We start from the raw sequence: 26,380 nt of genomic DNA, 5'->3' as shown, positions 1-26,380 counted from the left end.
GGGAGAACCATGGACTGTGCTCTCACCAGGAGACAAGAAAGAACCTACTCATCACAGTCACTACTGTAGTGAAGATATGGACACACCAGCGGACATTGCAAAGTTAGCATAAGTTAGTATATGCTTGGCCGCCATTTTGACACTTTTGCTCATGTTACTACATGCCACATTTCTCGTAAACACTTTGCTTGCTCATTTTCACATGAGAACTGTCTGCATTTCACATATTTAGTTGAACACTCTGTTCCTCGTCTGTACAGCGTGTTCAAGGTTGAAAAAAAATGAGCACTGTTGATTTGCTTTGGTCAGTCTCACGTCCCTAGCCATAACATAGAACATAGCTGCAAACCTGAAAATCTGGTGCTTTTAATATTGCCTTGCATGCATGTTAACACACTTGAAGAAACGCTTTCCAGGATAGAAGAGCTGGGCTCGTCCGGTGATGTAAATTCCTGCATCTGAACTCGGAGGTATGGGGTCCCCCTGACAAAGCCTGGAGGTCTTCTATAATTATAATAAACTAGCTTCGAGCACGGGGAGGGTGACAAAGTGCTATAGTCCTGTTTCCACTATCATTATAATAAGATTTCCCCTTTTGTTCTATATGGAATTGTAACAATGCTGATTTGTTTCATCTTATGCATATTGCTGCTAGTATTGGCTAGTGCACTGCATTATAGAGCCCGTTAGATAAAATAAACATTTTAAACTATTCCTTGACTCTATTTACTCATGTTGTGGAGAAGTACGAGAGTTTGAACGAAAGAGTGTTCTTGTTCCCACGTATCCCGAGAGGGACGGAGTAGCATGTTCTAGGATATCTAATCATTGGTAGCTTCGCTGTAGCACGGAGAACTAATGAGGCACTATAGCTAGTCAGATTGGGTTCTGGGCACCGAGGTGGGTATTTTGGTACACCGCTACACACTGAGGTCCTGGTTTCCTGTGCATAGTTCTGTGTATGTGCAGAATCCCTGCAACACTACGTAAGAGATTGTGCTCTGATGGATCAACGATGCATTCACCTGCATCAAGGATTTGAGATCGATTTTCAAGGTAGAACTGCCGAGAAAACACACTAGCTTTGCCTACGCCAAGCCCAAGAAATTGGGATCATTTGTCCTTTATAGAAGTGGAGCTTCAATTGGGGCAGCTGCTATGTTTCTTATTTGTAATTGCTTCCCATTGAGTTTTATATCTGTGTAATGAGCAGAACTGAACCACACTTGCCCGTTTACCCAACAAGAGTACACATTCTTGCACAAAACCTCTACCCATCTGGAATATTTTTTACTGGTTAATTAGTAAGCGCAACCTCGTTGGGTAAATGTCTACTGCATATTCTACGCTACAGCTGTGTAATGGACAACAAGGAAATGTCTGCAATGACCTTGTTTGGGTTTAATTTTGGCAATGTGATTGTTCCTCGAGCTTCTTCTTCCAGAAATCTGTGATAATATGAATCGTCATACAGAGCAGACGACGTGACTACAGAGCGGTGAATTTCAACCAAACATGGGTACTTCCTCTTAAGTGTATGAAGTAAGTGTTTCTCTGTTTGGTGAGGATGTCCTTATATTCATCTGCATCAAGAACGTGTCACTAAAAGCGCTCGGGAAACCCGCTCAGGGGGCCTTTTGGTAAGATGTCCATTAACCTGGAAGAGGCGGGAAGACTTTTTGCCTACTACTAAGGTGGACGAAACTTGGTTGCAGTGCTGGCAGCCAATCCGATCTAATTCCGACATCTGTTGGATCCGCAGAGGGTCCACGGTCCCTAGATATCTATAAATCATTTTTCTTTATTAACTCCAAAACTACTCAACAGATTTACACCAAATTACAAAACGGTCGCTGTCTGCACCAAGAACTACCTTTCTGCCAAATATGATGTAATTCTGTTCAGCGGTTCGAGCTGTAGTTGAGTTTAAAATCCCTATGGGAAATTGCTTGGGGAAAACGCATTTTGAGCCCCCTCTTTCTCGGCCACTGCTTGACAAATCACCCCAAAATCTTCAGAAAAGCGGACATGAGTGGCCAACTAGTTTTGAAAATGTCAGGAAGATTCGTCAAACAACACCAAATTTTTGGCAACCAAAGAAAACTATCTATGTAAACTAGGTCCTAACTATGACTGCCAGGAGGATATATGTGTATATGTGTACAAGTGAACAAGGCCTCTGGTAGGCTGAAACACGTCATGGCAGGCATGCTGAGCTACGATTAAAAAACTCACTTTGCACAGCTGGATCTGCTATCGTCTGTGCCGGTTTCCAAGAGATTTGGGAGTTCTGGTATCTATGCGGCAAAACTTTCGGTATATATATATATATGCTTAGAAGCATTCTGCACAGACACTGGAAATTGATCAAAAGTGATCTAATTATTGGACAAAACATACCCCAAACTCTTAATATCATTTAGCCGGGTAAAATCTATGTGCAACAAACTAGTGCAGAAGTGCACCCAAAGCAAGACGGGAGTTGATTAGTTGAGAGGCTGTTGGGGTTTCCAAAAATGCCAAAGATGCAAGGCCTGTAGGTTTGGACACAATACTAAGACCATCCATACACACCTATGTAAAACACCTATAACTATATGTGGGGTATTTAACTGTAGAAGTGAGTTTGTGGTCTATGTGTTACAGTGTGCATGCCCTAAACTCTATGTAGGGAGCACCATCCATATGGTCAATGTGGGAATATTACAACATCTCCGTGCCATAGCTAAGGACGATAAGAGCTATCCTGTGGTAAGGTATATTCACGAGCATCACAAGGGCAATGCCAATAAATTGGTCTACTTTGTTATACACGCAATCCCTAAAAATCCCAGGAGAGGTAATAAGGAGTTGCAACTTAGGAGACTTGAATCACGTTAAATACTAATGCTAAACCGTAAAATTCTGCATGGTTTAAATTCAGATTAAGATCTATATGTACATTTATGAATACTCTTAACGCTCGTCAGCAACCACGAAAGGTGTGCCGTATGTGTAATTTTAATCAATTTAGTGTCATGGCCAAATCAATTGAATTTGTGTTTGAATCTCGGGTATAATTAATTATTTTGTGTGTAAATCTATATCAGACACTATGTCCATATAATGTAGTAATATGTTATGAATTTTAATTTTCAGTAGATTGCAATAACGTATATGTGCAGTGGTTTGAACATATGAACAAGATCTAACATCCATTCTAGGGAGAGTGATTTCTTGAGTGCAGAATCAGTAATACATAATATTCACCTTAGTGGGAAATCAGGGTAAGGGTAGCATTTATGTGTATATAGCCCACTTGGGCTGAGCCCTACCCAACCCCCCCTAAAATCCCTCCCTCCCCCCAAACCCCCACACCCTCAACCCCTTGCACCCCCACGTCCCCCCTTTCCTTTGCTTTCCTTCCTCTGTACATGCACTAGCATAATCCGCCCATCTACTGCATTTGCACTTTTTTCTGCTAAGAGAAGAGAAAAGTATTTTTGTGTGCTTTGTTACTCAAAGATGATGAATTATGATCTATCCTAACTACAAGGTATACTTAGTAAATGTCACTCCTTAGAGTACCTTGCTGCTAATATATCCACTGCACAGTTAATAATGCAAGTGTGATTTATGTAATTTATCTCACCTCTATTCTTGTTTGGTTTATTTATTGTTTTGTGCGAGTAACAGTCCTAAGTTGTAAAGTATTTTCTTTGTTACCATGTCCTTGACATGGTTGCCACGGCAATATAAACAAATCCCTTAATGGCACCAAACTATGCGAGCAAGGTGGTTTAACCACCGAAACGCATCAGGAGCCTTCTGTAAAATACAATTTTAAGCACTCTCACCCAGTGTGTCGGTGCCTGTTTCATGAATGTTGAGAAGCAGGATTGGAGTGAATATATACATTACCTCTTGCTACAGGACCGTAGTTCAATACATTTATAAACTGTTATTTTTGAGGTTCCTTTGCTAGCTGTGTTAAAGTATTTGTTTCTGCATATAGTGGAGAACCTGTTGAGCAAGCTGGTAATCTTATGGGAGAGGCCTAGGGTTAACTGTGAGAAGTTGGACAAATGCACATGTAAGACTTGTAGTGTAGTACTTCTAGTCAGCACGCTTTCAGCACCTGAAACTGCAATAACAATGTACCCTTTTAACAGGCGTGCCAGCTGAGCCACATTCTGGCACTCGTATCCAAAACACCACCTACTCCTTTCCCTATTTTCAGATGTGTAAAGTAACCCAATTTGTGCTTTATTACAGAAAGTATCTAGAATATTTTTATGTTGCATGGGGATTTGAGCAACGCACATACCCACATGTCCCCACACTCTTTGTCTTATGCCTTCACTCTTCCTGCGCACTTACACTCTATTCCTTTCTCCACCTTCAGGAGTTTCGACTGCCTGTCAAGCATCTCCCAAAGCTATCCCCGCTGCTCCTATTCTAAGAATCATCTCTTCTGCCTCCAGGTGCAAGGAAAGTAGAGGGGCGGCAATATTTAAAAAGCTTTGCCAAAGTAGATGGTCTTAGAACTTAGGTCAAGGTCCGAGTACTGAACTGGGATGGGACCTGCTTATTAGAACTGCTTCATGGCACCAATGCACAGTTCAATCACCATCTCAACCAGTCTCTAAAGTCAAATATGAACCTCCTACAGAAACAGAGCAAACGTACAGAACACAAACCTTGCAAGCAAAACCCAGGACCGTTGGCACAGCAAGCAGCATCAATACTGCGATTGTGCACTCATGCTTGCTGCACACACTATTGCCTGACTACCACCCAGCTCTTAGAAATACTGCCCTGCAATGCCAAACCAATAAGCCTTCTAAATCAAAAGGCTATTCCTTTAATAATGCATATCCTACTCCACCATACTGCCTCTGTGACCAATTCATCGAAGCCAGTTCACTGCTTCTGTTGATCCATGCGTAACCTTTTGAAGACCCTCTTTTAGAAGTGAGGCAACTGATCATAGCTCTAGAGAACGTACTTTCATAACCCAATTGCCTTTCTACACCATACATTATCTTGCCCAACACCTGCCTGAAAGATTTGGTAGGGTACAATATATTGGTAACAAAGACTTTTGATATAGCTTGAAAATTAATATCCTGTGATAAATAACTCATATTTGGTGTTAGGTCTAACCATTCCTCTCTAACCTCTGATAATTCATCTTTCCACATGCTTTTAATTTTTGACACATGGTTACCTTCTAATCTTTAATGGAATACATAGCTTTGTGTGGTAGTCTGCATGGCCATCACTAGAATTTTAGGTCTTTCAGTATCCTTCACCAATCTCAATGGCCTTCAGTGTCCTCCACCAATCTCAATGGTGGCTTGAAGAGAATGACTAATTAAATTAATTTTTCATAATAAGTGTGCCATAAGCCTTTGTGAAAAACATATTGCTCTGTGTAACCCAAAGAACACAAGCTAGGCCCTCTACACGTGCAGTAAAACAGGCATAGCTAAAATTACTTGAGGCTAATAGAGTTATAACAAATGTAGTGACCACATACTAGGTAAATTTAAAACCAAAACAAGTAAATGGTCATTCATACACACATGGATTTAGAAATCAACGCCTCATTGCTAGGTACAATCACTTTTTAGACAGTGCATTTTGTCTAACACTTCCCACTGAAATAAGGATTGTAATGGGAAAAAAGCCAGAGTTCATATTAAGATAGACTTAGGATAAATAACTAATGTAATGTCTGGCAGCGCACCAAAAAAGTGAACAAATACTATGTTAAAGTTCGAAGCAAACAGATGATGAAACAACTTACCTCTTAGATATTTCACTTTTAAAAATTCTGGGCTTGCTTTCTGACCAGGGAGAGGGTCATTTAACATAACTTTAGTCTGGGATCGTATTCCTTCATAATACTGGCCCATAGATGCGTGACTGAGTCCTTTCATATATTGGCATACTTCATTGTAAGGTTCTAGCTGCAGGCATCTCTGCAACAAAGAAAGTGAAAATAAGTAAAAAGTTCTTCGGGTCAAAATGTTGCAAGTTAAACCACACTTTATTTACGAATACAGAGGGCGCTTGGTTCCTCTGATGATGAAAAGGTGGTTATATTACTGCAGACAAAGATGGCCCGCAAACTTCGGGCATAGCAACTGCAAGCCCAGTGACAACTTACAGTTGTTAACGTTATGCAAAAACAAATCATCTATCAAGTCTGAAGTCAGTTGGAGGATGCAGATTGTGTAATGCATAGGCAAGTTTTCATATGGATACAAGAATTAAGGATTTTTTTATTCTTGTTTTGTAAAGATTACCGGATCAGGTGGGCTGGGTGGCACAGTGGGTTTTAAAGGACCAGCAGCAGAGCACAACGCAATTTGGCACCATATATGACCACTGAGCCTTATACATAAACTGAACTCCCAGGGTTAACATAGCAACAGTTCATCATCCTATCAAAAGCACAAGCCTCACACTGTGACATACGTCCCTGAATAGCCATAGACCTACAGACGGGTTACCTAGGCTGGACATCATTCACTCCTGTGGCGGAAGTGGCTGAGGCAGCACAAGCTGACCTTGTGCACTTGTATCAGTTTGTCCTGCAACCCAGTGCCCTGGGGCCACGCTAGAGCTCTAGTTTTGAGTCCAGTAGTGTATCTACTACGAGGACTGGTGAAGTGCCTACATAGCCCATCATGACAATGGTTACGCAAGAGAGTCCTGCTTTAAGAAATGGTACCTGGTGTATAGTGAGATTTACATCAGCAAGCCACTGAGTGTGTAAGAAGCATATCAGTACATTTGTGGCCCTAAAGGGGTGTCTACGCACACTTGTGATTTGGAAGGGGAGGCGGTAACCAGCAACTAGCTCGTCTTCCTTTGCTCAATTTAAATCATAGAAATGTTTACAATGTTTACAGATTTCATACTATTTGAGTAATTGATGACCATTTAATTAATGTCCTTTGTTCTTTTTCATTGTTTTTTTTTCTGTACCAGAGCTACTGGAGGTTCTGACTAAAGTACATTGGCCTCAATGTACTTAGAGGGTTCATGAAACAACACTGGGATGGGGAAGAGAGAAGTAACCCCTGAATGTCTGAACAGCCTCATTAGAAAGAGCAGCAGAATGTTTTTGATAAGGGGCTGAGTGTGGAGCAATATTTTCAAAATCAAAAGTCGCAGAGGTCAGATATGCAGGGGCTCAAATGGAGAACACACAAGGAAAGTAAGGACCAGATTGATGTCCCATTGGGGCATCACAGAGGGAGTAGGCGGGAACAAATATTGCAAACCTTTCAAAAACCGAGTCACAACACGTAATTTAAATAGGGAAGGTTGGTCCAGCAGTCAAAAGAAAGCGGAGATGGCTGACGAGCTAAAGAAAGAACAAACAGCTAAATCTCAACAAGAGGTGCAGAAAGGGGTGTCAACATGACTTGAGGAAGCCAAAGCCAAAAACTTATCCCAACGGCAGCCGTAGACAGTTTTAGTGGAATGCTGCCTGGCTGCCAAGATGACATCGCTAACTTTAAAAGGAAGACAGAAAACCTTCAACTGCCGCCGCGCAATCGCCAAGCATGAAGGAGGAGAGTGCACAAGTTTGGGTGCAGGACACTGCCCTGTTGTTGCAACAAGAGATCCCCTCGAAGGGGCAACCGGTCTGGAGGACAGATGCTCATGAAGTCAGGATACTAAACTCTCCATGCCCTTTTGGTCCCACTAGGGTGACTTGGGCCCAGTCTCTAGATATTCTTGAAAAATCGGGGCAGGAGTGGTATCGGTTGGAAGGTATACAGGTGCTCCGAATTCCACTCGAGACAAAATGCGTTTCCAAGCGAGAACTGCTTTGGAAACTACAATACGAAGAAGTGATGACACTGTGCATTTTCGGCAGTGTCGAACAGATCTAACCAAGGTTCCCCCCAGCCTTAGAAAAGACCTTGAATCACATCCAAATGTAGATGCCATTTGTGATCCGCAAGGTATCGGAGACCGAGTTTATCCGCTGTGGACTTCAAAGACCCACCAGATACTGTACAACAAGGAAAATGTATGGACATTCCAACCAAGTCCAGATGCGCAGAGCATTTTGGCACAGGAACCATGACTCTAACCCGCCCTGTTTGGAGTAACAGCACATGGCCGTGGTGTTGTCAGTAAACACCTGAACAAGCCCACCTTTGATAGATAGAAGAAAGGCATTTAAGGTCAAGAAATCACCCTCAGGGGGGAGGAGCCTAGCGCTTGACCAAGATGGCCGCGTGAGCCTTGAGCTCCCGCGACCCTCGCGCCCTCCTGCACTTATCCTGTCCTAAATCCTGTTTTTCATTCACGGAATCCTGCAGATGAGTCACAGCTGGGGCGATTGACGTTGTCCGGGCTAAGATCGCCCACCGGGAACCGACGTTGTGCATGGCGGAAGATTGCGGCCTACCTCCGAAGGATGCCAGGGGCTCGCGTTGGCAGGAAGCCCGGCCACTAATTGAACAACAGCGGCCTTGGGAGGTGTGAACTGGCGGACGGGTGCCGCTGCACTTTCACTTTCGCTTTCTCGCCCTTTGTTTGCTCTGGCCCGGGAGTGCTTCGTGCTGATCCCCTGATATCTGGAGGACTTACACTCGACCCTGGCTGGCTGTTGAAGTTTTGGTTGACCCTGTCTCCTCTGGCTGAGCGAGGGACGTCTTTTTGTAACTGACCGCCCTGCTGTTCGAGATGTCGACCAAACCGGAGGGGGACAAGCCGAAGTCTAAGGCTACCAGGCGGGGAGGCTATACCCAATCCAACAATATGGATCGCTATGCCCAGCAGAAGGGGTCGCCTGGTGGATCGGGACAGTCGCTGGAAGTGCAGAAGGCCGATCCATCCCCAGCCTCGGAGTTATCATTGCAGGATATCAAGGGGGGGATTGAGGGGATGCAATCATCGATTGGGCGGCAGTTCGAGACCCTGGCGCACAAGGTGGACATGATTTTGGTTGATGTCAACTTGATTCGCGCGGACCTGGGCAAAACCAATGAGCGGGTCAAGTCCCTGGATCTCAAGACCACTGGCCTCGCGGATGATGTCTCGGAACTCCAGGTTGAGGTTCGCAAGTTACGGACCGCGAATGACCTCTCCGCCCGCCGGCTCGAGGACTTTGAAGGTCGGGCCCGGCGCAACAATGTGCGCCTTATTGCGGTCCCGGAAACTTCGGAGGAGCTCTCCGTGGATTTACTCGTCGAGGACTTGGTGGTAAATCATCTTGCGCCTAAGGGCCTCGGAAATTTTTTTGCAGTTGAGCGGGCTCACCGAGTGCCTGGCGGAAGGCCTAAGGTGGGAGCCCCGCCGCGACCGATTGTCGCCCGGATCTTTCACTTTCGAGACCGAGACGCTATCCTGCAAGCATCAAGGGTGAAAGGCCCGGTGCCTTTTCAGAATGCCTCTGTGAGCTTTTATCCTGACATCACCCAGATGGTGCAGAAGCAAAGGCAGAGTTTCCTGGGGGTGAAGAGGCGGCTTAGGGAGATGGACCTGAAATATGCCATGCTTTTCCCCGCCAAGCTACGTGTGGTGTATGAGGATCGGACTTTCTTTTTCGAATCGCCGGACATGGCAGGGGACTGGTTGGATGCACTCCCTCGGCGACAGCCCGGCGGGGACCGTGTGGTTGGAGCGGAAGGCGACCGGGATGGACAGGAGTGACACCTCCGGTGTCGGTCTGTTTTGACTCAGTCCCAGACAGTGACTAGCACCCTACTGCAGTAATGGGAGGGCGGCGGGGGGAAGATAGGAGCTCTTTCCTCCCTTGGGGTACTTTTTGTGGATTTGTTTTTGGTAGGGCGACAGGCACACTGCAAGTTGGGGGGGCTTCGCAAGCTGACGCAGGGGTGCAGGGAGGGGGGGGGGATTTGGGATGTTGGGGTTGTTGTTGGGGTTTTTTTTTCTTGCAAGGCGTAGTAATTGTTGTCAGTATTGTCCGATTGTGGTTCTCCGGGGGGGGTGGAGGTCTCTTTATGTTCGGGGATGGGGGGTAGGGGCTTAAACATAATTAGCTGGAATGTTAATGGCTTAGGGGATCGTATAAAACGGGGGATAGTCCTACAATTCTTGAAACGGACCTCACCAGATGTGGTCCTCTTGCAGGAGACCCACCTTATAGGGAATACGTGTTATGCACTTAATAGAAAGAGTTATAAATTCGTTGCTCACTCGGGGTTCTCCTCGGGCTCCAGGGGTGCGGGCATACTAGTTAGAGCTTCCCTACCATTCGAGGTTGACTCCACCATTGCTGATGATAGGGGGCGCTTTGTGGCTGTGGCGGGGAGGTGGGAGGGCAGAACGTTGGTATTGGTTTCTGTTTATGTCCCTCCTGCCTTGCAGGCCTCCACGTTTGCTGATCTGGGCAAGGCCTTGTTGGAACTCCCTGAAGGGATGCTGGTGGTGGGTGGGGACTTCAATGCGGTTGGATCTGGATTGTTCGATAGGTACCCGCCCAGGGACACCGGGGGGGCTCAGAAGTGGCTTCCCGACTTTATAGATACTTTTGGCCTGGTAGACTGTTGGAGGCTACGGCACCCCACCCAGAGACAATATACCTTTCACTCCGGGGCCCACGGCAGTCTCTCTCGGATTGATTACTTGCTTACTCTGGCTGCGCACGCCTCATTGGTGTCTGAGGCTAGGCACATGGCACGGGGTATCTCCGATCACTCGCCGGTGTGGGCCCGTCTGGATATTGGCCGGGCAGTGGGGGGCAGGGTGGCTCCCATTAACCCCTGGTACTTTCGTGACCCCAAGCTGCGCAGTGCGTTGCTGAAGGCAGTTGATCACTATTTTCAGGATAATCAGGGTTCAGTTGAATCTGCGGTGTCCTTGTGGGAAGCGTTTAAGACCGTATTGAGAGGGGAGGCCCTCTCCTTGGTAGTGGCCGCCAAGCGGCGGAGAGACGCCGAGGTGACACAAATTGAGGACGAGATTGCGGCTTTAGACGTGGCCTTGGAGGAGGAGGTTGCGGCGGCCACACTGCATAATTTGAGCTTGAAGCAATTGGAATACAGGGATCTGGTGACGAACGCTGCCAAGACCCTCAGTAGGGAGCAGCAGGGTCGATTGTACGATGTCGGTGATAAGGCTGGGAAACTGTTGGCGTGGTTGGATAAAAAAGAGCGTGTTAATCGAGTGGTGCCGGAGATGTCCATGGATGGGGGAGAGGTTGTCACTGACCCCGATGGTATAGTCCAGTGTTTCTCGGACTATTTTCGTACGGTATACACCTCGGTTTTGGATAGGCCGACTGAGGACTCGTGTGACCTTCTGCGTGACATTGCCCTGCCCTGCCTTTCTGCCATAGATAGGGATGACCTCGATGGAGATATAACTGTTGACGAAGTGGCGTGTGCTATCCGTGCGTTGCGCTCGGGCCCAAATGGTTTGCCGATTGAGTTGTATAAGCTTCGTCCGGATAAGTTGGCTCCTCACCTGCGCGCCATGTTCGTGGAGGCGCGGGAGAATGGGTTTCTTCCGCTCGATCAACGACTGGCGACGATTGTGGTAATACATAAAGACGGTAAGCCCCGGGATAAGTGTGGTTCCTATCGGCCGATATCGCTTCAACGCTGAGCCGAAAATCCTTGCCAAGATCCTTGCTAACCGCCTGGTCCGGGTGCTTGGAGATTTGATCCACCCGGACCAGTCGGGCTTTATCCCGCACCGTAACACTGCACTGAATCTTAGACGCCTTCATGGAGTGATTGCTAGGACGGGCACGATGCGAGAGCCGGCCATTGTGGCGGCTCTCGATGCCACGATGGCTTTCGACACGGTGGAGTGGGCATACCTTTGGGCTGTGCTAGCCAAGTTCGGCTTCGGGCCTGGCTTTGTAGGCTGGGTGCGGTTGCTTTATGAGGGGCCCCTTGCTAGTGTAGTGGTGAACGGGCTGGCGTCGACACCGTTCGAGCTCGGGAGGGGCACCCGGCAGGGCTGTCCCCTGTCACCGCTGTTGTTCGCCCTTGCTCTTGAACCGCTGGCGGCGTGGATACGATGGCACCCGGATATACGTGGGATTCGATGGTCGCCTGACCACGAGGACCGTATTTCGCTTTACGCCGACGATATTCTGTTATACCTCACCTCGCCTAAGAAATCTCTCATAGTGGTTTGTGACGTCTTGACTTCTTTCGGTAGGAACTCTGGTCTTGTTATTAACTGGGGGAAGTCATACTTGTATGCCCTGTGTGGTGATGTCCCGCCTGTCCTGCGAAACTGCTCGATCCAGATCGCCCGGCAGGGCTTTTTGTACTTAGGGATCTATATTTCCACTGACCCCACTTTACGATACGAGAAAAACTTGCTCCCTCCCTTGGCACGTTTGCGGCGGGACGTGGCGGGCTGGCGGCGGTTGCCGCTATCCCTCCTTGGTCGCGCCGCTCTGTTTAAAATGATGTCCCTTCCCCGTTTCCTCTATGCCTTGCAGAATACCCTTGAATTGGTCCCGGCCAGTTATTTCCGAGAGGTCGAAAGCCTCCAGCGCGCGCTACTGTGGGAAGGGCGACCGCGCATAGCAATTGCTAAGTTGACGCTTCCGTGGTATGACGGGGGTATCGCGCTTCCAGACATTCGACGTTATTACTGGGCCACTCAGTTGAGCGCGATTAACCATGGTGTCTATGGTCCGGCGCTGAGCCCCGGCTATGCCATGGACCGGTGGTTGCTGCGCGGGGGTAATTACCACAGAGCGCTGTACTCGAAGTCGTTGGACTTAACCCTTACGGGGCCCACCAGGGTGGCCGTGCACGTGTGGAAGGTGGCGACAGATTCACTGGACTGGAAGGGTAAGCTTACCCTCGCCACCCCGTTGTTTGACTCCGATATTCTGGGAAAGCTTTGGCATACAAAAGGGTTTGAGAAATGGGACCTGATCGGTATATCCAGGGTTGGAGACCTTGTGGTTAAGGGTAGGTTGAAGTCCTTTGAGGAGCTGCAGAAGGAATATGAGCTAGGGAGCACGGAGTTCTTCCGATATGCTCAAGTGTGTCACGCCTTGCGGTCAGTCCTTGTAGAGGGGGAGACGGTACCAGAGTCCTCTCCGTTAGAGGACCGTATCCTGGATGGCCATATGCCAGAGAGTATGATCTCTCTCATCTATAAGAAATTAATTAATGTTCGGGCAGATCTTCTTCTAGGGTTGCGCGATCAATGGACTAGGGATGGCCTCGAATTAGATGATGAGGATTGGCAGTATGCAGTCTCTTCTCCCAAAGAGGTCGCGATCCCTGCGCGCCTGCGGCTGGTGCAGCTTAAAATCCTCCATAGAGTTTACGTGACAGGGCCTAGGCTGGTCCATATGGGTTTCTCTGAGGAGGGCTTATGTAAGAGAGGCTGTGGTATGGTGGGCACCTTCCTACATATTATTTGGGAATGCGGTGCGATCATTGAGTTCTGGAAGCGAATCCACGATGTGATGGGGGAGGTGACTGGCATCGTCATGCAGCCGGAGGCGCGGTGTTGCCTCCTGAATGTTTGGGGTCCTACTGACCACGACGCGGCACAGACTCAGTGGGTGACCCTAGGGAACATGGTAGCTAAGCGCGACATCGCTCGCCTGTGGGGCTCTGCTGGGCCCCCTACATTGACAGCGTGGATGGAAAACATGGATTGGAACATGTTTAGGGAGAAGACAGTATATTGTGCTCGAGGGCGCCCCCGGAAATGGCACACCGTATGGGGGCGATGGAACCAGTATAGAGGGGGCATATGCCTGCCCCCAGACCCCGACCCGCCTGAGGAGCAGCTCTCCCCTTAGCATTCTTTCCGGCTTTGTAGTCTTTGCTGGTATGTGTTTGCCTTCTTGAGTCTCTGCCTTCCCCTCCTTTCCCTTACTATAGATCTGTGTCTGATGGACGAAATGGGGCTCGCCCCCCCCGATGGGAACCCTTTTTGTGCTTTAAGTACTTATCGCCTTGTTTGGGTTTGGGTGTGTGTTTATTTAAAACAGAACCTTTTGATTCTCCTGTCAGTGAAATGTGGACGCTCGCTTGTGTTGTGTTTCTAAAGCTGCCGTACCTCCGGGTTGTCGGCTGAATAGCTGTGTCCCTGACTTAACAGAATAAAGGTTTTTTTAAAAAAAGAAAAAGAAAAAAAAAGAAATCACCCTCAGCTCCAGACGATTGTTGTGTAGCCGAGACTCCGGGAGAGAACAGAGTTCTCTGATCTCCGCCTTTACCAGATGGCCACCCCAACACAGGAGTGACGCGTCTGTCAACACTCTGCTCTTCAGGTGGGAAAGTGAGACGGGTCAGTCGCCTATCCAATCAGGGTTCGTCAGCCACCACTGCAGAACGTTTGGAGTTCCCTCCAATATCAGAACCAGGTCGGAGAGATTCCCCGGATGCTGCGCCCAATGTGACTATATGTCTCACTGCAGAGCATGCAAATGCCAGTGGGCATGCTCTACTACTAGGATGCAGGAGGCCATGAGCCCTATCAGCCTCAAGAGTCAGTCTCACCAAAATCCAGGATAGAGGCTGAAACATGGGAATCATAGCATGAAGGTTAGGTGCAAAACTGTGCTGTGTCCAGAATGGCTGGCACCATGAAAGAAAGCATCTGAGAAGGAGTCAGGTGCGTCTTAGGCATGTTGATATTGACCATCGACATTTCAGCTCAATTGATGGCCTTATGGTTCCTTAAAATGAATGTGCAATCATTTTTATTGTAACTAATTGAATTCAGAACCGGTTTATTTTTCAACTATTCACTGTTACTTCACCTTGCGCCGTCCCTTGCTGTTCTCACCTTGTCACTTGCGTCGCCGTTTCCGTGTCACGTACACCTTAAGCACCAAGTACAAGTTCGGGTTGTCCTTTTGTAATATGGAATTTTGCGTACAGTGCTGATACAACTGTTCCATCATCCTGCTCAATTAAGTGTTTGTGCGTTCCTTTGTATTTATTTAATATAATACAATATACTTTTTTACTAAATTTTCCTTCTCAGAGTCTTCCTTATCTCAATTGTAATGTCTTACACATGCATTTTATTTGTCTAAATTGAATGACACAAGTTGAGACTATTTGTTGTTCTTTACGTGTCCAGAATGGCTGGCACCATGAAAGGAAGCATCTGAGAAGGAGTCAGGTGCGTCTTAGGCATGTTGATATTGAGCTCCAGCAAATACAGAAAGTCTGCCATGGTCTGGAGGTGTGGCAGGCCAGCCTTCAATAGTCAGCTGTCAAAGTAGGGGGAAGACTGGCACCCCTAGCCACCACAGATGGACCATAACCACGCCATCACATTTGTAAACACCAGAGGGGTGCTGGTGAGGCTAGAATAGCACAACAAACTGTAAATGCTCATGGCCAACTGTGAACCGCAGGTAAAACCAGCCGGATGGTTTTGTGGAAATACGTGTCCTGCAGGTCCAGTTCTACCATCCAGCTTCCAGGATTCAGGACATACGGGACCTGAGCCAATGTAAGCATCTTAAATTTCATTTTTTCCCCCAGAAAGCCGGTGAGAGGGCGCAGGTCTAGTTTTTCAGCTCCAAGAAGTAGCTGGAATAACAACCATTCCGTACCTCTTGTGCAGGCACTCTCAATGGCTCCTTTAGCCAAAAGAGTCTGCACTTACTGACATAGAAAAAAAGATGATCCCCCTTCAGGAATTCTTGACATGGTGGGAGGAGTGGACGTGTTTATAAAAATGGTAGGGCATACCCTCTCTGGACAATCTGAAGCATCCACTTATTGGATGTAATTGCCAACCATTGAGGGAGGCAGTGCCGAATTCCGCCACCAAAGGAATGGCTGTGCTGGATGAAGGGTACACTAAAGGTGTTATGAGGCTGCTACCGCTGGAGGAACAGGGGACTGGACAGCATACTGAAACTGGCTCCTGCATTCTCTCTGAGATCCGCATCCCGTCCTCAAAAGGGCTAGGCAGGCTGCTTGGTTGAGTATGGAGGGAACTGAAGCCGGGTATGGCAGGAACTGCGGCCACCCAAAGTTTCCTCTTCCGCGTTCGCAGTAGGGGCAAAAGGACTGTTGTTGCTGACTGGTTGAGAGGATGTAGCCTGATGGCTTGAGCGGTGACCTCGAAGATGGGGAACTGGGTTTGAGTCTCGGGAGGGATGCAAAACATCCTAAGATTCTGGGCAAATCACTTACTCTCCCTGTGCCTAAAAAAATTAATGTGTCCATCTGTAATGCAACTGATGCTCATGTAAAGCGCTCTGATACCTTTGAGTCAAGTATGCACTATATAAAACTCCGGGGAAAAAAACACAAAGGCGTAGGGATCGGACAGTGACTCTGCTCTTGCAAAACCACGTGAGCGCCATATCAGCCTTATCGCCAAAGAGGCAGAAGTCAGCAAAGAGCATGTCAATCAATTAAGAATGTATATCCCACGAGAACCCGGTGGACCTCAACAGAGCATGGCGATGCAGAACCACAGTAGAAGCCATGGCCTTACCCAGGGAGTCTGTGGTGTCCAATGCAAACTTCCCTGCATCCCTGCAATCCTCAGGCATCAAGAAAAGCACCTGTGCAACTGAATCACACAATGCATGGAAATATCAGCCCAAGAGGCAAGCAATTTTCACTGGCTGCAGGGCAAGGCTGGTGGAAGCAAAAATGCACTTTCCAAAGGTGCCCAGCCTCTTAGATTCCCTATCTGGTGGTGAAGTAGGGAATGTGCTTGGATGGACCTTCGGTTTGATGCCTGCATCACCAAGCTCTCGGGGAGATGCTGGGAAAGGAGGGCTGAGTCGCCCGGGCAGGACAATGTTGACGAGCAATAATACGGTACACGGGACCCCCAGTGGAAGAATCCACCCAGGTCCCTGTGAGTACATTGGTGAGGGCGTAATTAAAGCGGAGCATGGGTTCACCAATTGGCATCTGGAGATCAAGGACCTTTGCCGCCCTGTGCATTACAGGTGCAAAGGATGCGCTTTCCTCGAAAACCTGGCCCGGAGAAGAATCCATCCCTGCTTCTGGGGAGGTAACCAGGCTACTGGCATCACACAGCTCATTATACCAGTTGTCATCGTCTGGGTCCTCAAGGGGACAATACACATGCTCATCACCTCCTTCAGGAAGGTAGGGGCCAGTGGGAATGCCCAGGAGACACTACTGAGGCCAGGATGGCTCCAGCATCGATGTTGAGCAGAGCTGGGGCAGCAGCAGGTCGATGATAAGAATCTGCTAGGCATCAAGCAGCCCCAGGTATGGCACCAGGAGTGATGAACCGGAGTCGATGGAAACACCTGTGCCGGCATCAGTCCGGATCTACCCGAAGGTAACCCAGCAGGGGCACCTCTAAACTCTGTGGGGCCCAAAGGTGCCCCCGAGGAAGTTGGTGGCGCAAAGATGGGGTTCATGGCATCATAAAATTATTTAATTTGGGCAGGTGCTGCTCCAGCGCCGGGAAACTCTGGATTTCAGGCCCTGATGCCCGTTTAGCAGGTGGAGAGTGGGAGCAGGCCCTGGAAGCACGATGTTGAGAAGGTGAAGTCGAATAGCACTTCAATTTCTTCTTCTTCTTGTGCTTTTTTGACTTGCACAACTTCAACAAGGAGGTTATGAGCAGATGGCGACCATTTGCAAGAATGGCTCCAGGAGCGGCCCATAGATTGAGAATGAGAAAAGACATTCAGGAGTGGCACAGTGTCTTCTTCTATTGCACCGCCAGGAGCTTCATTGCCGCTCATTAATCACATTTGGATGCATCGACTTGCACTCAATGCAGGCCTTGGAGTTGCGGCCTAACCCTAGACACCAGAGAAAAACTAGAAGAGGGTCGTACACAGACGTTTGCCTGTGACAATCCGCACAAGGTTGAACTCTGAAGGTTTAGCAAGGGATATATCACTCTAGGCACACTGGGAGCAAAGTGAAGTAGGGAATGTGCTTGGATGGACCTTCGGTTTGATGGCTGCATCACCAAGCTCTCGGGGAGATGCTGGGAAAGGAGGGCTGAGTCGCCCGGGAAGGACTGTGTTGACGAGCAATAATACGGTGCACGGGACCCCCAGTGGAAGATTTCACCCAGGTCCCTGGGAGTACATTGGTGAGGGCATAATTAAAGCGGAGCATGGGTTCATCAATTGGCAGCTGGAAATCAAGGACCTCTGCTGCCCTGTGCATTACAGGTGCAAAGGAAGCACTTTCCTCAAAAACCTGGCCCGGAGAAGAATCCATCTCTGCTTCTGGGGAAGTAACCAGGCTACTGGCATCACGCAGCTCGTTATACCAGTTGTCATCGTCTGGGTCCTCAAGGGGACAATACACATGCTCATCACCTCCTTCAGGAAGGTAGGGGCCAGTGGGAATGTCCAGGAGATACTACTGAGGCCAGGATGGTGCCAGCATCGATGTTGAACAGTGCTGGGGCAGCAGCAGGTGGGTGATAATAATCTGCTTGGCATCAAGCAGCCCCAAGTATGGCACCAGGAGGGATGAACCGGGGTCGATGGAAACACCCGTGCTGGCATCAGTCCGGATCTACCCGAAGGTAACCTCTCTGCTCTTTAAACTCCTGACTAGTATATATTGATTTAAAATGTGAGAGCAGTTGTACTGAGCCTGATCTGAAAAAGTCTGGGAGGCTAAGGTGTAAAGACCAACTTGGAATAAAGGCACATTTTCATCTTTCATTTGTGTTGGATTGAACTTTACAATGGCGACGAGGATGGGATACAACATTTAGAGAGCAGAGAGTTCAAAGATAAACATGACAAGTGCTGGAGGTTCTTACAATGGCTAAAGGTTCTTACAATGGCTAAAGAAGAAATGCTAACAACTGTTTGGTACAGAATACCACACACATCTCTCCCAATAGTAACACTTAAAGAATTGTTATACTAAATAAAACCTGAAACAAAACATGTTACTGAACTGTGTGGAAAAGAGAACATAAAAGATTGTGATACTTGACCTAGACAATAAAGTAGAACATAATCATTCAAATACTGTGGTTTAGTACGTGTCTCGTATTTCTAACTTTACATTCACTGTTTGTGGTTTCACTCTTCTTGAAGTTGTCTGAAACAGATTCCTTACAAACATTGGAAAACAGTTTAGCAACCCTGTTAAGATTCCACACTCTATGAACTTCTGTCTTGATAGTGTTTTTAAACACCTTGGTGACTTTCATAGGTGACAAAAACTTGGAACCTTGAGAAGTGAAACCTTTGCGTGGACTACAGATCTTGACCATATCTCCCACACTCACCACAGTTTCTTTCACACCTTTCTCCTATCAAACCATTTTTTGTTCATGCACATTTTCTTGACCTCTCTTTCAATTCTTTCTTTGTCTCCTTCTACATGTTCCAAACCTCGAGACTTTTTATATGTCCAGGAGGGACACAACATGGTACAAGCCTTAGTCTTGCAAAATAACTCAAATGGAGCTCTCCCATAGAGCAAACCTATAACTATTCACTTTATTTAAATTTCAGTATACCAACACTTTTGGTTGGATAAAGCCCTTTGGATGGTTCCTTTAAGTACTCGATTAAACCGCTCAACAATTCCGTTTGTTTCTGGGTGATAAAGAGAAGATTTCTTGTGAGCAATCCCTCTGTCACCCAAAAATGTGGTCATTTCCTTAGATGTAAACTGGACACCATCATCAGACAACAAAGTTGAGGGAAAACCCTCCTTTCCAAAAATATTGTTAAGAAAACTTATGACGTCTTTAGTTTCTATGGAGTTTGTGATTCTTACCTCAAGCCACCTAGAGAATACATCCAGGAGCACACTAACATATTTGTCCACCCTAGTGTGCCTAATGGGACCTAAAATGTCAATAACAACCTCATCCCAAGCTTCTTTGGGAAGTTGCCTCAAGGGCATGGGTTGGACTCGGTTTGAGTGCTTTGTCACTCCTTCCACACTCTACACATTCTCGCACATATCTTTCTACACATATATCCATACCCGGCCAACAGTAAGCTTATCTCAGTATTTCCTTTGTTTTGCAGATGCCCGGATGACCTTCATGGGCTAACTCAATAAGTTGCAACCTCAGATTAGTTGGGGGAATTAATCTTGTACCTCTCACTAAAAGACCACTCTGACAAGCTAGTTCATCCTTCACCCGAAAATAACCACTAAGGGTTTCATCCACTTTAGAATGTTTGTTCCACTCTCCTCTAATGCCACACAACACAGCTTGTAACGTGGTATCTTTTCCAAGTTCATTCATCCTCTTTGATTGTGATCTCATTGACAAGACATACAGCATAGTCATCAAAATCGTCTGATTGTTCGCTTCCTTGCTCTTCATTTTTGGAATCCCTTTTATCAACTAAGCGTGAGCAGCAATCTGCTAAGTTATTCTTCACACCTGGAACATATATACAACACAAAACTCAAACTCCTGAAGAGAAACCACCCATTTCCTTATTCTAGAGGATACACTGTCCAGACTTTTCTTTAAAAAAATCTCTCTTAATGGTTTGTGGTCAGTTTTCATTGTAAATTTGCAACCCCACAAAACTTTTCGAAGTTTTCTTACTGCCCAAAATGTTCCCAACACCTCTTTTTCGGTTATGGAATAAATAAATTCTGCACCTCTCAAACTTCTTGATAAGAATAAAATGTTTTTTTCCACACCTTGATCTTCTTGCATCATGACAGCTCTCAATCCTACAGCACTGGCATCAGTCATGACCACGATTTCTTGTTTAGGATTGAAACTGTTAAGTGGCTTTGGACAATAGTTGTTAGACTAAAACAAACTCCCGTTCACATTCTGAAGTCCAAGTAAAACTCACACCTTTCTTCAAAAGAAGTCTCATATTGTACGTTTGATCTGCAAAACTGGGTATGAATTTCGTATAATATTCAGACATTCCCAAAAATTTGACTACCTCCTCCTTATTACCTGGACTGGCCATCCTATTGATAGTATCAACCAAGTCTTTCTTGGGTTCAATGCCTGATCCAGAAATTTTGTGACCCAAGTAATCAATTTCAGTGAGCTTGAATTTGCATTTTTTAGCTTTCAGAGTAAGACCATTGTCCTTTATTTTACTCCAAACTTCCCTCACTCTTTTATTATGTTCTTTTATATTGCGCCTGTGAGACTGGCCTCGTGGCATGGGCCCTCCCGACCAGCAAGTTACTCTACAACCACGTCGAACCTCGTGGACACGGCCTTCCGGCTCCTGTGGGCCAACATCCTGAGGGCCGACCAGATCCCCAACACGCATGCCCGGCCGAGGGAGAGCGAAACCCCCCCCAAACCAGACCGAGAGGCGCCGACCCGGTCACACTTCTGGTCTCTCCCCCGAGGGAGGTTTCGATCGACCACCATGCCCCCGGTGAGCGGGCGCCTCGCCTGCTGGGTGTCTGGAGTCCCTCCCAGACCCACCTGAACAGATCAAAGGGCCGAGCGACAGGAAAACCCCGTCACACCGCCCCCCAGGCACCAGACCCCTCTCCGCGAGGACTCCGGACTTCAAAGAGGAGGGGAAGTATAACAAGGGGTGCTGAAGGGACGGGAGCAGAGAAGACCTGGACTGACGAGAGCCTGCTGACCTGGTCGCGGCTCGATCGCTCCCCGAACCGAAGAACGCTACCCGAACTCTGGACCGTCTGAGCCCTGCTGACGCTGTCGCGGCTCCCCGAACTCTGAACCATCTGAGCCCTGCTGACGCTGTCGCGGCTCCCCGAACTCTGTACCATCTGAGCCCTGCTGACGCTGTCGCGGCTCCCCGAACTCTGAACCATCTGAGCCCTGCTGACGCCGTCGCGGCTCCCCGAACTACGAACCTCCGGTGCCTGCTGAGTGACTCGCGGCCCGCTCCTCCAAGAGAATCGGCAGAGATTGCCGAGAGAAGCAACATCCCCTCAGCTCGAGGATTGAGAGCTGTGCGCCGGATACCTCGCAGAGACACTGATTCAAAGACTGTCCCGCTACCCCTTTTCCCTCATCACGAGATCGCTGCCGCTTCTGGCATTAATTCTGCACCTGCCTGCCGGATCATAAAGATCCCTGACAACTACCGATAAAAGCATATTGTCTTGCAACAAATTACTGTGTGGTGTCCCTCTATCCGAAGAGAGAGTAAGCGCAGCGTGTGCGATCCTAGGTACGAGACCCTTCCAGGAAGGGCCTCCCTGCTCTTGCTCGGCCCAACTCTGGGTAAGGTGGGCCTCCGGGTGGTCGGGAACGCATTCCGCAGCCTCCCCGGGGACGCCTTCCAACATTTGGTGGCAGGCGACGGGATCCGAGCCAACACCTCGAGATCGTGCAGTAGACGGCTTACGCACTACCAAGAAGAGATGGAAGGAGAAACTTCCCTAGGTGCCGCAGGCACCAACCCGAGCACGGCATTCCAAAAAGACCAGTTAGAATCTTATACGCACCGAGAACTGAAACAATTTTGCAAAGACTTTGGAATCGCTACCACCGGACTAAGCACGAAAGAGGACTTCCAGGGGGCATTGAAAACCTGGGTCGAGGCGGGAACTCCCCGGACACAAACAGAAGGAGAGCCTCCCAACGAACCACGAAGCACCCCGGGGAGCAACGCCGCCCCCGAGGGGGGCCTATCCCCAGAAGAACTAGCGGACCGAGAAAGAGGTCGCAACCACGAACTAGAACTAGCAAAATTAAAAATCGAAGGAGAGCTAAAACTGGCTGAGAAAAAACTGGCGGTGGAACAGTTACGCCTACAAGGAGAACTAGAGGAAAAGAAACGACAAAGAGAACACGAAGAAAGAAAACTCCAACTAGAGCATGAACGTAGCCTAAAAGAAATCGAGCTCAAGGCTAAGAAGGCGGAGGCCCGACCCTCGGAAACCCAACCCATCTCCTCCACCGTGGAACCAAAGGTCCACATCCCCAAAGATGTGGTGAAAGAATACTATAAGAACGACGACATCCAGCAATGGTTCAAAGCCTACGAAGTCGTCATGACCTCCCACCGAGTCCCGCAGAAAGACTGGGGGGCTGGGCTGTGGGGCCGGTTCCTGAGCGAGGGCAGAGATACCCTGCTGGATCTGCCCTCCACAGTGATGAACTCCTACAGTCACATGAAAGAGGCCCTGGTAGCCAGGTATGGGCTCACCCCTGAAATGTACCGGCAACGGTTTAGAGACTGCAAAAAGATACCCGGTACCACCTGGGTGGAGTACGTGAACTTTTACAGCCGGGCCTTGGACGGATGGATCAAGAGCAGCAAGGTCTCCACCTTTGAGGAGCTGTTCGACCTAATCGCATGGGAACACTTGTCCGCTAATTGCTTCGTAGAGCTACGCCAGCACCTCCTGGACAGCAAACTCACAGACCCTCGAAAACTGGCCGTCGAGGCTGACCGAGGGGTGAACACCCGGGCCTCCCGGGGCCCCGTGGGAGACTACGGTCGCCACAGTCAGGGACCCCCCCCACCAGAGAGGCGGAGGGAATCAAGGCCGGCCCAGGGAGCCCCCGGGGGGATCCCCGCTCAGCCCTCCCCGAGGACAATCTCCGCCCTTTCCAGCTCCACCTCCGGCCGGCACCGGGCCCCCAGGGAGGCCGGGGCCCCGAGTGAGGATCACCTGTTTCCGCTGCCAGCAGACCGGACACTATGCCAGCGACCCTCAATGTCCCCTGTACCAGCGGACCGCCACAACAACCCCGCCGGCTGGACAAATGGCCTCCGTAGCCCTGGGGGAAGAGATGGAAGACTCCGAAGAATGGGAACCAGCCGCCATGGCTTTGGTCTCCCTTGGGGACCGGGAGATGGTCCCCGGAACGTCCCTGCCCGCCAACACGAAGAAGTACCGACAGCAGGAAACGGTCAACGGTCACCGCATCGAGGGCCTCCGGGACACGGGGGCGAGTGTCACGGCGGTTCATTGTCACCTGATCTCCGAAGATCAGATCCTGCCTGGCACCTTTTGTCCCGTCATATCATCAGACAATTCCGAGAGCCTATGCCGGATGGCCCTAGTCCCCTTCGAATGGGGGGGAGTCACCGGCAAGTTAAAGGTGGCGGTCCGAACCTTCCAGCCCGTGGACTGCCTCCTGGGCAACGACCTCGAGAACTCCCCGTGGGGACAAGTGGAACGAAGAGCCCATCTCGAGATGATGGGCCTACCCGAGTGGGTATGCGCCACCACGCGCTCGATGACTCTCAGGGCGCCTTCCTCCGAGGGGGGAGAGGCCATGCCGCTAAGCACCGCCACCATCCCCGAGATCCAGAATACACCACCAGAGGCCAACGACCCCCTTCTGGACGAACCGACCGCTCCCGACGAAGGGTCAGTGCCTTCCGACCCCGAAACCCTGACCAAACTCGGGTACTTGCCAGAACTGGCCCAGTGGCCCTGCGAAGGGGGCCCCTCCAGTGAAGAATTCTGCCAAGAACAATCCACCTGCCCGTCCCTCATTGGACCCCGACAACAGGCCGAGGCCCAAGCAGCAGGAGACCGGACTGGCACCCACTGGGTATACTGGGAGAACGGCCTCCTGTACAGCGAACAGAAGTCGGCCGAGTTGGGATCGGCCCGAGTACTAGTGGTACCCCTACGCTTCCGAAGTCTCCTCCTGGGCCTGGCCCATGATGTACCCCTGGCCGGACACTTAGGCCAAGATAAGACCTACCAACGACTCGTCACCCACTTCTATTGGCCCAAGATGCGAGCAAATGTGGAGGCCCACTGCAAGTCCTGCCCCACGTGCCAGGCCAGCGGAAAGAGTGGGGGCAAGCGCAAGGCTCCGCTACAACCCTTCCCCGTCGTCAGTACCCCTTTTGAGCGGGTAGGGATCGACATAGTGGGACCCCTGGACCCCAAGACCGCCCAGGGCCACCGGTTCATCCTCGTCCTGGTGGATCATGCCACCCGTTACCCCGAAGCCATCCCTCTCCGCACCGTGACGGCCCCCGTGGTAGGCCGGGCCTTGATGGGGATCTTCTCCCGCATGGGGTTCCCCCGGGAAGTCGTGAGTGACCGGGGTACGAACTTTATCTCCCGATATATGAAGTCCCTCTGGCAGCAGTGCGGAGTATCGTACAAATTCACCACCCCGTACCACCCCCAAGGAAACGGCCTAGTCGAGCGCTTTAACAAAACACTGAAAGGGATGATCATGGGCCTCGAGGAACCCCTACGCCGGAGGTGGGACGTCCTCCTCCCATGCCTCCTGTTCGCCTACCGGGAGGTTCCCCAAAAATCCCTGGGGTTCAGCCCATTCGAACTACTATATGGACACCCCATCCGGGGACCCCTGAGCCTGGTCAAGGAGGAGTGGGAAACCACCCCCCGGGGGACCCCTCCGGATGTGTTCCGATACATCTTGGCGCTCCGCAACCAGACCCGGAAATTCAGAGAACTCGCAGAAGCGAACCTCGAGGCCAGTCAGGAAGAAATGAAGCGCTGGTATGACCAGAATGCTACGCTGGTCGAGTTTCAGCCGGGCCAACAAGTCTGGGTCATGGCCCCGGTGAGACCCTGCGCCCTCCAAGATAAATGGACTGGACCCTTCAAGGTGGTCGAGCGGAAGAGCCAAGTCACCTATTTCGTCGATGTGCAGTCCCCGCGGAACCCCCTCCGGGTTCTCCACGTGAACCGCCTTAAACCTCACTTTGTACGGACCGAATTGAGTTTACTCCTGGCCACCGACGATGGGGCCGAAGAAGACACCGAGCCCCTTCCAGACCCCCTGGGGGCGAAAGGGACCGATGTGAGGGTGGACTGTTGGGCTGTGAGGGGGTGAGACTGTCAACCGCCCTCACAGCCCAACAGTCCGACGACTGCCGCCAGCTACTAAGGCAGTTCGCGGACCTCTTCTCCCTGACCCCTGGGGTCACCAACTGGTGTGTCCATGACGTGAACACCGGCGACAGCCCGCCAGTGAGACATCGAGCCTACCGGGTCCCTGATCGGGTCCGAACCTGCATCCAGGCCGAGGTGGCGAAGATGCTAGACCTCGGGGTGATTGAACCCTCCGACAGCCCCTGGGCCAGCCCGGTAGTCCTGGTTCCGAAAGCGACTACCCCGGGTGTTGCCCCCGAGCTGAGGTTTTGCGTGGACTACCGAGGGCTCAATGCGGTCACCCGAGCGGACGCTCACCCTATCCCCCGCGCCGACGAGCTCATTGACCGCCTTGGGGCCGCTCGCTACCTCAGCACCTTCGACCTGACTAGTGGATACTGGCAGATTGCCCTCACCGAGGGAGCCAAGGAGCGCTCCGCCTTCTCCACCCCGGATGGGCACTACCGCTTTAGGGTGATGCCGTTTGGAATGAAGAATGCCCCGGCCACCTTCCAGCGGCTGGTGAACAGGGTCCTGTCCGGACTGGAGGGGTTCAGCGCAGCATACCTCGACGACATAGCGGTCTTCATCTCCCAATGGATCGAGCACCTCCAGCACCTCCGTCAAGTCCTGCTGGCTCTGCGCCGGGCCGGCCTCACCATCAA

The 26,380-nt window shown here is 49.7% G+C and overlaps 1 protein-coding gene across 5 annotated transcripts in view; it reads right to left on the bottom strand.

Annotated features, from left to right (window-relative positions):
• The window catches only part of TTC13 (tetratricopeptide repeat domain 13), a 1,316,170-nt gene that overhangs the window by 769,206 nt on the left and 520,584 nt on the right, over positions 1 to 26,380 (bottom strand). For all 5 annotated transcript variants that reach the window (XM_085612046.1, XM_085612047.1, XM_085612049.1 and 2 more), the window contains exon 11: positions 5,792 to 5,966. In XM_085612046.1, the coding sequence (XP_085468172.1) occupies positions 5,792 to 5,966 (175 nt within the window). The remainder of the gene's footprint in view (positions 1 to 5,791; positions 5,967 to 26,380) is intronic.

This window comes from Triturus cristatus, chromosome 6, assembly GCF_964204655.1.
Source record: "Triturus cristatus chromosome 6, aTriCri1.1, whole genome shotgun sequence".
Classification (NCBI taxonomy): domain Eukaryota; kingdom Metazoa; phylum Chordata; class Amphibia; order Caudata; family Salamandridae; genus Triturus; species Triturus cristatus.
The sequence above is the reverse complement of the archived record's forward strand: the minus strand, read 5'-3'. Positions and strand labels throughout refer to the sequence as shown.